Raw genomic sequence first — 11535 nt, 5'->3', positions numbered from 1 at the left:
AAGTAGGCATCAAAAATAATGTAAGTAGACATTTAAAATATTATAAGTAGGCATTAAGGATATGACAAGTAGGCATTAAAAATAATATAAATAGTCATTAAAAATACGCTAAATAAACATTAAGTTTTAATGATATGGGCCTAAGAGACAGTCTCCCAAGAGACTAATTGGTTAATAACCAATGAAATGGATAGAATAACCACTAACCACACTCGCCCACCCGCAAACAAAACGGGCAATTGGATAGTGAAAAAGATTACACCATCCGTTTCGACTTTTCTTTCCCCTCTTGCCTTGTTGCTCATCCAACTACCTAAACGCTTCTTTCTTGCTCTTCCATGGTGTTCACTTGACTTCCCTCTCTTCGGCAACATCTATCTTCCTGTTTCATAAACCATGGTTGCCGCTTTGCTCGCTAACCCTAAGTTGTCCACTCCTTTTCTCGGCCACAAACCGTATTTCTTTCTCTCACTCTAACCAAATTTGTTATATTTTCCCAATTTTAATTTGTTGATGTGTTTATTAACACCAATTTTTGTGTTTGTTTACAGCTCTCTACTCCATCGCCAGAATACAAGGAGTTTAGCGACACCTGGAGTCAATTTAGGGCAACCTAAATGTTCTGTAGACACACCTTATGAAGGTAAAACACTAGTATTGAAAATTGATTCTAGTTTGTGGGTTTTGTTATTTATCTTGATATGAGGCATTGTTGAATGTTATAGGAATTAATTATTGGATACTTGTGGAATCATGATGCTTCATTGTAAAAGAAACAGATTCTATAGCTTTATTTTGGTTAATTGTGATGGATAGATTCTTTGGTGCCATTTGTTTGCAGATTTTTTTTTTTCTAAACTTGCTGTTTCTTGAAATATTGTTTCTTGTAGGGACTTATTACTTTCAAGCCTGATTGTTCATTTCAGTTGAGTTATAATAAGATTTGCCCATCCCATTCACTATTGCATTTTCACTACTTAATACGTCCTAATAAGTTCATTTGAGTTCTTTTAAGCTGAGGAGAAGAAGTCCTTATGTAGATACTTGTTGGATTTTTGTTGGACGAAATGGGTGGAAGATGAAATATAGGAGCTCATTTTTTAAGAGTAACTCTCTTCGTCCCCTGATTTTGGTACATATACTATTTTAGTTCGTTCTGTGGTTTGTTATATTAACTCTTTGGACATGATTGCACATACAATACCCACTGAAACCTAAAATTTATTTCGCTCTTCTAAATTAAAACCTATAATTACTCCACTAAAGGACATAGCCCCACTTTTAATACCCTGCTTAATTACCCACTTTCTCACTTTTCCTTGGTTTGTGCGCGAACCTCAGACATAGGAGTTAAAGTTTGATCTAAAAGAAGTAACCACATAGAAAGATCTTCGGTTCAGTTGTGGCAAGTTAATGGGCTTTTAGACGTGAATTTAGGTCTTACAAAAGGCAATAGCTCATATTTCGTCGTGTTACTTTGTATCATAATATTGTTTTGTCGTGGTCATAAAGTTCTTTCTTGATTTGATTTATGATAGGCAATGTGTCAAAATTTCCGAGGATAAATGTATGGGATCCTTACAAGCGCCTCGGCATAAGTCCCTATGCTTCCGAGGAAGAAATTTGGAGCTCTAGAAATTTTCTTGCCGAGCAATATGCTGGAGATGAGCGAAGTGTGGAATCCATAGAGGCTGCTTTTGAGAAACTTCTTATGAGAAGCTTTTGGGAGAGAAAGAAAACGAAGATTAACTTGAAAACAAGGCTGAAGAAGAAAGTTGAGGAATCTCCTCCTTGGTTGAAGAATTTGCTCAATTTTGTAGAGCTTCCTGCAACTGTCATTATCCTTAGAAGATTGTTTTTATTTGCCTTTATGGCTTGCTGGAGTATAATGAATTCTGCTGAAGGTGGACCAGCTTTTCAGGTATGTTTAGCACGTTATTTAGATTTTTTTAATGTTTATTTTGTTGTATGATTGAGATGCTGTCATCATATAATCAAACTTGTGTGATCTTTAGTTGTTCACTCTGGAAGGGGAGTGCTAATAATTGTTATGCACTAAGAAGTGGAAGGATGAAGAATAATAATGGGCTAGTAGTACTCCAGGAAGTAGGATTTATACTGTATAATGACTCAAAAAGGGACAAGAGGTGTTCACTCAATTCACTTACTCTATCTGTTGGAGAAAACTCTTTATGCGCTTCATAAAGAAAGATTCAAGATCTCAATCCAAACTCCATTTTCATGAAGCATTTTTATATTAAGTTTTTTGACCAGGATTGAGCCAATAATTAATTAGTGTAGTTGTCTTATCTGTCACCAATTTGAGATGTTATCTTATGTCCTTGCATGTGTAAGAAGATACTGGACTTTAAACCTGGCAATCTGTTTTCTTAATGTTCCTTTGAATTTGATACTAGGACTGAGGATTAACAATGTATTGTGGTAATTTGGGTGGTGAAAATTGGAAGTTCCTGTTTGATGCTTGAGATGTGTAGTGCCTCAATATTCCCACTGGCTGTAAAGAAACTCTTTGTACTTAATAAATATTCAACTTTTTTTTACAAGCTTGCCACTGGGCTTATGTTTTCTATCTAAAACTTTTATATTTCTGTCCTTTGTTAAAATCATATTCGAACCCCTCAGATACCACAGTTCACTGGGATATTTACAATTTCATATAGAACCTATATAAGTCAGGTCGTAGCTATTTTCTACTCTACATGTCATATGTACTCTCTTGTTAAGTACTTAGACATCATCCCATCAATTTTTTGGGTTTATGTCTTTTGCTCTCTAATTTTATCATCTTTGTTAACTTTATTTTCTTATGAGAAATTTTTTTTAGCCTTATCCCTTGTGCCCTTATTTGCTATGCCACTTTTTGAATTGAGGATTAGTGAATGGGATGAAGGCTTAGACAACTTGAAGGTTTTCGATGCTGAAGTTGCATCCACCTTTGAATTAGTTTACTGACTATTGTGTTATTTTGGTGGTTAATTAGCTTAAGTGGTGTTGGATGGTGAGATTCTAAGCACATATTGTCATGAGCCTGTTTTAGGTTTTTGAACATATTTCTGATTATAATATTTTAGTTAATGGAAGAGAAGAATATCACTGGAGTTGAAATCTTAGTTCATGCAGTCAACCACATGTGTTTAAGATTATAGCTAGTCTCTTGAGAGACCGTCTCTTTAAGAGATGTATCTCAAGTCCAGCCCATTAAAGATTAATGCATACTTATCGTATACTTAATGCCTACTTACACTATTTTTAATGCTTATTTACCGTATCCTTAATGCCTACTTTCATTATCTTAAATGTCTACTTACATCATTCTTAATGCCTACTTATAATATTTTAAAAAATATAAAATGGGTCCGCTCAATTAGAGACGGTCTCTCACAAGAATTTGTGTTAAGATTAAGGTTTTGGCATCATTGTCGTTTCATATTTTTAAAATAAGTCAATTCATATTGATCTTTTAACAGAATTTTTGTAGACCTCTCTAAGGTGAATAACTGAATGGTAATTTTTATAGCAGCAGTATTGATGATTGTTGATCAAGGGAATCCCTTCTTTGGGGGAAGGGATGTTTCCCCAGAGTCAGAAAGAGAGGATGAAGAGAAAAGGATAGAAGCCTGTTTGCATTGTACATTAGGTGATACTTGATAGGAACTGTTGGTTCGTTTATTAATTAGACAAAGGAGTTTGACCGTGAAATCCGTTTCACAACCGTTATCAAAACCATATTTTTGCACTATGATTAAGACATAATCAATGGCTGGCAATGTGGAAATATCGTGTAAATGTTGCAGAATTGCAACTCAAGTGAACTCAAAAATCTTTACGTTATGGTCGCGATACGGTGATGCGGCCTTTTTTTTGCACAATGGTCTTAATTTGTTTAGGATAATTCGCATATGTTTGATTTTATGGAAATATCTGAGCTAAATTTTGTTTCAATGGACAGTACTGAGCATATTTTAACTGAAAACAGCTTTCAAACATCTCATTTCATTCTTTGTTTCTTTGCTAAAGTCAGAATTCTAGAAAAAGGAGAAATGAGGGACAATGATGGATGGCTAAAAGGGAGAGTAAAGTAAGGAATAGGTATGAAGCTCATGCAGTGATGACAGAAAAGCACCCCGTGCCATTCCTCAAAAAACGACTTTTCACCCTTAACCAGTGAAATTCTCACGGAAAAATATTTTCACCCGACCTAATGTTCATGATGCAAGTTAGAATGGCTTAGGAGTTAGGAGTTAGGACTATTATTTTTCTTTTTTTTGTTTTGGAATAATCTGAGCCCTTATTGTTAAGGGCCTTAGGCTTGAGATTTTGTACCTAGGCCATTTTTATAATGTGGGTTTTATACAAGTTGATTAGGATTAATTTTAAAAATATTCTAGAATTTCTTCCTATATCAAGGGGGTTATGTGGTTCTTTATTTATAAGATTGAAAAAACATTAAAGATGTTCTGTATAAGTAAATCACGGAATCCTGATTAACTTAATTTTCCCCTTGTGCTTCCAGCAATGGCAAGTTGATCTGTTTGTTGTATTACAAGTGACTCCGATGAATTCTCTTGGCTGCTTGACTAGTTAAATAGTTTGTTGAACTTGCTTAATTTGATCTGTTTAACGATTTGATCACTATGGTTGTTCCCAATCGAAAGAAAGATGCAGCTTTTTTAAATATGCAAATACTTGATATGCAGGTGGCTATCTCTCTTGGAGCGTGCATATACTTCCTTAACGACAAGACAAAGAGCTTAGGAAGGGCTACCATCATCGGGTGAGTTAATCATACTTACAACAGCTCATTGTACTATCCTAGTGGCACCGATCTTTTACACTTTTCAACCCTCTTTCGCTAATCCGTTAATCTCTTTCCGACAGATTTGGATCTCTTGTTGCTGGTTGGGTGTTTGGTTCGTGTGTAGGTCCAATGATACCGGCTGCTATATTACCACCTACTTGGTCTCTGGAACTTCTTACTTCCTTAGGAGTGTTCCTCTCTCTGTTTGTTGGCTGTACCTTTCTTAAATAGAAGACTCAAGTTTTGTCATCAGGGATTTTGAATCCTAAAATTTCTTATGGAAGGTGATTTGATTTCATGTTTTCACTTAGTAATGTTTATAATATAATTTGCTCCAAGGCTTTATCACAAATCACAATAAATAATTTTATATTCATACCCATACCCATACCCATACCCCATACCCATACATACTGATCGTTTGAACATAATAGGAAAACAAAATTTCTACCTCATTCATATAAATTCCAATCTCGAATTCTTATATATGAAGTATGTACAATACAAACTGAGATTGGTTGCATTATCTTTTAATAATCTTTATAATTCTCTTTTAATTATATATAAAAATTATCTTCTTTAATTTCATTTTAGGAGAAATTACTTTTTGCTCGTTATTGTTCGTCTTATTTTATTCACTATCTCTTAATATTTATCAAATACTTTCTATAATACAATTATTTGAAAACACCTTAAATGCATTGATGGCGATGACAAATTTTGAGAAAGAGACTTTGTCTCCAAGAAAAATAAAAAGTCTTCAAGAAAAATGTCTTGGGGAAGAGTGGGTATTTTAACATGACAAATAAGAGATGAGACTTTTTTATTTCAAAGTTTCATCTTAAAAGTTTCACTAGTCCTATTTCCTTGTCCCAAACACTCCATTATAATAATCATTATATTAAGGTAACTAAGTAAAGTATTCTACGATATGCTCGTCAAATCAGTCAATCGATTTGATTTTGGGTCAATTGGGCTTTGACCCATCGAGTCATAGTTTTACAATTATTATATTTTGATCGTTTAAAAACCATATAATATTATTCGTTAAAATTAAAAAGATAATTATTATTCTAATGGGTTAGAAATTGCTTTTTAAGTCATAGTACTAATATATTGACTCCAATAATGAAAATAAAATAATATTATATTACAACTCAAAAATATTAATGTAAACTCAAATGTTCACTAATTTAAGCAAAAAGCAATTGAATTAGTAAAGTTTTTAGATGAAATTAAAGTTTTACATGTCTAAATTCAAATTGCAAATATATTGTATAGGGATATCTTGAAAGCAAAAGGTAAAAATTATAATAAACTTCAATTGTATCACATTACACATGAAACTTAACTAAGACAAACGAATCAAGATAATCATTTCCTAAAACTACATAAATGGAAAATAGAAATTGGAGTAATAACTACTAGCTAGAAACTAACATAGCCAGAAACTAAAGGGCTAACGCCTAAGTTTTTTTTTTTTTTGGATTAGAGGTTATAAAGAATTGTATGAGAATCGAATTTAAACTCTTGTTTAGGAAAGTAATATATTTACTATTTAATTTAGATAAGACCTGATTCTTACTAAATACACTCTAATAAACCATACTCATGGGTAAAAACAACCCAAAAAGAGATATTATGGATCAAAAACATAATGGCTAGAATAATGAAATTGATTGAAAAGTAAAGTGGCCATTTTTTTCTAAGTTTGGCTTCAACACTTGCTTTGCATGACTTGCAATTGTAACACAATTTGTCTTCATCATTGCTCCATGTCTTGCAGTCCGATTCCATTGAGGAAGGTGGGCCCTCCCAGTATGTCGAGTTTGCTGTAAACTTGCACAATGTTGGTGGCTTGCAGCAGCTAGACTGGAAAATGAACCAAAACAAACAAATAATTTTTTAAAAATACAAATTAATTAAGTCAAAAAAAATACAAACAAATAATCGGGCTCAACATTTACTTGAAATTTGATCGGAAATTAGTAAACCACATCATAATTTAAAATTTTGACCTAGAATCCGAAAATGGCCCAATCCAAAAACATAAAGAATATGGACAAAGTAGTCCGTTTTAAATTTTTAGTCTGTAATTATATTTTGAGATATATTTGCCTTTTAAATGAGAATATTTTCGGAAATTTGAAAAGAATAAGTAATTACGTATAAAAAAGTTCAAAAAATAATCAATATATGAAATTAATTTTCAAAATAAACACTTTTGCGACAACATAATGTTCAATTTCACGTAAATAAAAGTTACATTTTTATAATCTAACAAGTCATCTTATCATAAACCTTGACAAGATATCATACTCACACAAAAAAATATTGTGAATTATAACTTTAAAGTTTAACATTTTTTCGAATTATAACCTCACTGTTTATTTTTAGCGAATTATAGCCACCAAAGTATTAAAGTTTACAAGTTTAGGTCAAAAATATAGAATTCCGACCTCTTAACCTAAAATCCCGACCACCAAAATGGTCGGAAATCTGTGTTTGGGCTTGAACCTGCAAACTTTAATACTTTGGTGGCTGTAATTCGCAAAAACTAAACATTAAGATTATAATTCGCAAAAATACTAAACTTTAAGTCTGTAATTCGTAAATTATTAAAAAAACAGTACCTGAATTGTTGTTAAGTTTCCAAGAGGAAGAGAATGACATATTTGAGATTCAACCAAACAAAACTTCCTTACACCTTCCCAATTATATCCATTAACAACATGATGTTGCACCCAATCATTATAATAATTCCCAATCGTATGCTCCCCAACCCTAATCTTAGACACCATATCACCGGCATCTTTATTTGTAACCAACAACAAAAAAATGGTGAAAGTAAACCAAGCAAGTAGAGCAAGAAACAAGCCAACAATATATATCCATAAGAATAATGAAATCCTAAAAAAGGACCCACAAAAACCCATTATTGAGATGGCCAAGAGGAAACAACTAAAACAATAGAAGGGCCATGCCACCATTTTATGACATTGGAATGAAATTGGATAGAAATGAGAGTAAATAAGGAGGCTAATTAATGTTAACAATGATAAAATCATTGTTATTATGCTTAGGCTTTTTAGACCTATGAACATACTTTTTCTCATTTTTTAAGGAAAATGATATTGTTTTTATGTACAGTCCTAAGAACTGTAATTTTTTTTAAATTGTTATTGGTAATTAAGGTGAAAGCAATAATTATTGGATGCAATGTGGTTTTTATACTAAAATATTATGACTTCATCAAAAACGTATTGTTAGGGGATCCTTTAGACTAGCAAGAAGAGTACTTTTTGGTTTTTTTTTTTAATAATTCTGCTATTTTTTAGGTGGAGGAAAGGGTTTTAGGGTTGGAATTGGTAAATACTCTTGTTTCTTATGAAATTGCAGTAATTTTTAAAATTTTAATATTAATTTGGAATTGAAAAATACTACAGAGCACCAAAAAAACTAATACGGAAATTTTTGGGTGAAGAAAATGAGGAATACATTAGTGGGTGAGAGTAACCGTATCACTGTGAGACGAATCCATACAAGCAGCTTATTAGTTAAAAAACATTAAAAAACAATAAAATCTAAATTTACATTTGTACAACACAATTTTTTTAAAATGAGTTTAGCCTGACCCAATTGAGGTCGTCTCACTTCTTATATTCGCCTGAAATGAAGACTGAAATGAGTTATAAAATTTTATAACAATGTAGACTGAAATGGACTTGATTCATTGCAAATATTATGCTCAACAAGTGGAGTTGATGTTTTCCTATAATTATACCGAATGAAAAAAAAAAACCAAGTTGTTTAGACTTCTTATATTCGCGGTATTCGCCTAATAAATCTCTAAAAAACAATATTAAAATTAAGATAACATAACAAAAATATAAAAACACACACACACACACACACACACACACACACATATATATATATATATATATATATACATATATATATATATATACATATATATATATATACATATACATATATATATATATATATATACATATATATATATATATATACATATATATATACATATATATATATATACATATATATATATATACATATATATATATATATATATTTATATATATATATATATATACATATATATATATATATACATACATATATATATATATATATACATACATACATACATTGTAACACCCCGATATTTTCCCGATATATTAAATGATTTGCTAGTAATATTATTATTTTTATTATTATTATTTTTTTTAGAAAAAATATATATTTCTTTTTATTATTTATTTTGTTAGTAGATTAAATCATGAGACTTCAACTTTTAAGGCAATTAAAACCATTTTAAGTCCAAACCTTTTTCCTAATCTATCTTTAATTTCAAAAAAAAAAATAAAAATAAAAACAAAAAAAAAATTAAATGGGAAGTGGAATCATTTGGCCGGCCATATGGAGGGTTAAGGGGGGATTAGTAACTTCTTAGGAATATTGAGAGATTAAGGAATTATTGCCTTCCATAATTTTGCCTTAATTTTCCTTAATTCCTTTATTTCCTTAATCTCCTAATTACCTTACATCTTTTCATTTTCAAACCATTTGCAAGTAAGAAAACACTCCCAAAACACTACTTTTCTCACGCCTAAATCCTCCACCTTGGTTCATCAATTTTGGTGTTGTTCTTGAGCAATTGTGAGTAATTCTTAACCTAGTTTTATTTTTAAGTTTTAATTTAGATTTCTATGGTTTTTTTTTGTGTGTGTTATTTTATAGTTTATGATTTATTCATGATTTAAAATTCATGTGTGGAAGTATGATGTTTTTCCATTTAGATTAATGTATGGTTTTAGGGTTTTAGATATGTTTACATGTGTATGAAGAATTGTTTGATGAATGATTAAAAATATATATATATATATATATATATATATATATATATATATATGTATATACATAAAAAAAATGGTTGCTCATATAAAAAAAAATATATGTGGTGATGGAAAATTATTTTTATTTTTATTGATAAATAGTGGAGATTTATAATGTTGGTAGAGAAATATACATGTATATGTGTGGTGTGTTTGTGTGTGTAAATTGGTGTAAAAAGATTTATTTTTGAGAAAAATATAAATAAAAAATTAAAATTTATTTTTGGATGTGATCATGAAAATTATGTAAATTTTATTGTTTAGATTTAATAGGGAATAAAGCATTGAAATTTATATATTTGTGATAAAAAAATGAGATCCCGTAGGTTTTGAAGATGATGGAAAAATTGTGTTTTTGGAGCATTTTTGGCTTTAAAATTAAGTTAAAAATACTTATACTATGTTATAAATTATGAAAATTGGTACTCGGGGGTTTTGACGCCTTCCGGACGCAACGGTGAAGTCGGATTTTCAGTTTGACAGTTTTAAGATGAGTTTCTGGACAGATTGTATAGGCTGTCCGGTTTTGTGTATATACCATGTCATAGTATGTGATGGATGTTCATGTTGTGTGTAGTATTCTAGGTATGGATGTGATTGTATATGTGTGTTATGGATGATTTGAGGAAAATGTGTATGTGTGCTTATTTCCCGAATACGATTGAACCTTGTAGGAAGTCGATTCGTGACCGGGAATTGATTAAGACGCTTGCGAGTTGGTTATCTTGCTTAAGGTATGTACACGCAGCGTGGTTCGCATTAGTCCGATGTATCATGTATTAATGATACCCGAAAGTAAGGCATGGGTATATAGAACGAATAATGTTATCGTTCGAATCAATAATTTTATACATTGTTATGATAAGTAGAGGTAGTATGTCCTCACTAACTTAAAAGTGGACGTAGTATGACGTCAATCTTTATATATTGTTTTGATAAATGGAGGTAGTATGACCTCACTAACTTAAAAAGTGGACGTAGTATGACGTCAATTGGTGGAAAAGAATTACTCGCGGTATATGAGGGCATTATGAGCCACCGCGGGGGTATGCATACTTAACTATAGACACCGAAGTAAGGCGAGTGTCTATGGTAGAGGCTTGCTTAGGGGTTAGCTCCCCCTAATGTATTGTCTCACTTATGGAGTTTGGAGTGTACCGGCAGTATGGCTGGATAGTACAGCAGTATGGCTGACTAACTTTTACATGAAAATAAATATTCTTAATAAGCATGATCGAAGCGTACGGTTTTGTGATTTGTTAGCTAATTAATTAAAACTTCTCTTGTGTTATTATTTATTGGTATGCGACGTTCGCTGACGTGTGCTTTTGGTCTTAACGACCCTGCGATGATGTTGTGTCCTATCTGGGCAATGACTAGCAGTAAGTTAAGTTGCAGGTCTGGGGAGTGAGGATTGTCCCTTGAAGAAATAAATTATTAGGGTAGAAAAGTCTTAATAAGATCTTAAAAATTTAGTTTAAAGAACATTTGGTTTTTATGAGGCGACTTTCGTTCTCAAGTTGTAATAAGTAGATTTAACTTTTCGTTCTTATCCGCTGCTAAGAATTTCTTATTATCTAGTAGATCTTAATAACGCTAATAGAACTCGATCCGCACGTTTTCCTTAACTTCAAAACCGTTTTAAACTGTTTTCTAACATCCCGGTTTGACTCGGATTATAGTTGTCTCGTTTTTAAAAGGTCATTTTCTCTTTTCGTACGACCCGAGTTATTCCGAGATGTTACAACTGGTATCAGAGCGGGAGTTTTATTTAGTGTTATTTATCTATATCGA

The 11535-nt window shown here is 31.5% G+C and overlaps 2 protein-coding genes across 2 annotated transcripts; one reads left to right on the top strand and one right to left on the bottom strand.

Annotated features, from left to right (window-relative positions):
- Positions 1-225: 225 nt before the first annotated feature.
- On the top strand, positions 226-5157 carry LOC130798430 (protein CHAPERONE-LIKE PROTEIN OF POR1, chloroplastic). The gene is made up of 5 exons (XM_057661411.1): positions 226-455; positions 552-643; positions 1539-1921; positions 4719-4795; positions 4900-5157. The coding sequence occupies exons 1-5, from the start codon at positions 397-399 to the stop codon at positions 5048-5050; spliced, it is 762 nt and encodes a 253-aa protein (XP_057517394.1). The 5' UTR covers positions 226-396; the 3' UTR covers positions 5051-5157.
- Positions 5158-6321: 1164 nt separating this feature from the next.
- On the bottom strand, positions 6322-7755 carry LOC130798750 (tetraspanin-8-like). The gene is made up of 2 exons (XM_057661850.1): positions 7453-7755; positions 6322-6691 (listed from the first exon to the last, which is right to left on the bottom strand). Exons 1-2 carry the CDS (start codon positions 7753-7755, stop codon positions 6404-6406), a joined length of 591 nt encoding a protein of 196 aa, XP_057517833.1. The 3' UTR covers positions 6322-6403.
- Positions 7756-11535: the final 3780 nt, after the last annotated feature.

The sequence above is a fragment of the Amaranthus tricolor genome, chromosome 13, assembly GCF_026212465.1.
Source record: "Amaranthus tricolor cultivar Red isolate AtriRed21 chromosome 13, ASM2621246v1, whole genome shotgun sequence".
Lineage (NCBI taxonomy): Eukaryota > Viridiplantae > Streptophyta > Magnoliopsida > Caryophyllales > Amaranthaceae > Amaranthus > Amaranthus tricolor.
This window is presented reverse-complemented; position numbering and strand designations above follow the sequence as displayed.

Coding starts and splice junctions, on each gene's coding strand:
- LOC130798430 (XM_057661411.1), top strand. CDS start 397: ATGGTTGCCGCTTTGCTCGCTAACCCTAAGTTGTCCACTCCTTTTCTC. Junction 456..551: donor CCTTTTCTCGGCCACAAACC/GTATTTCTTTCT, acceptor GTTTGTTTACAG/CTCTCTACTCCATCGCCAGA. Junction 1,922..4,718: donor AAGGTGGACCAGCTTTTCAG/GTATGTTTAGCA, acceptor CTTGATATGCAG/GTGGCTATCTCTCTTGGAGC.
- LOC130798750 (XM_057661850.1), bottom strand. CDS start 7,755: ATGGGTTTTTGTGGGTCCTTTTTTAGGATTTCATTATTCTTATGGATA. Junction 6,692..7,452: donor GAAACTTAACAACAATTCAG/GTACTGTTTTTT, acceptor TTCATTTTCCAG/TCTAGCTGCTGCAAGCCACC.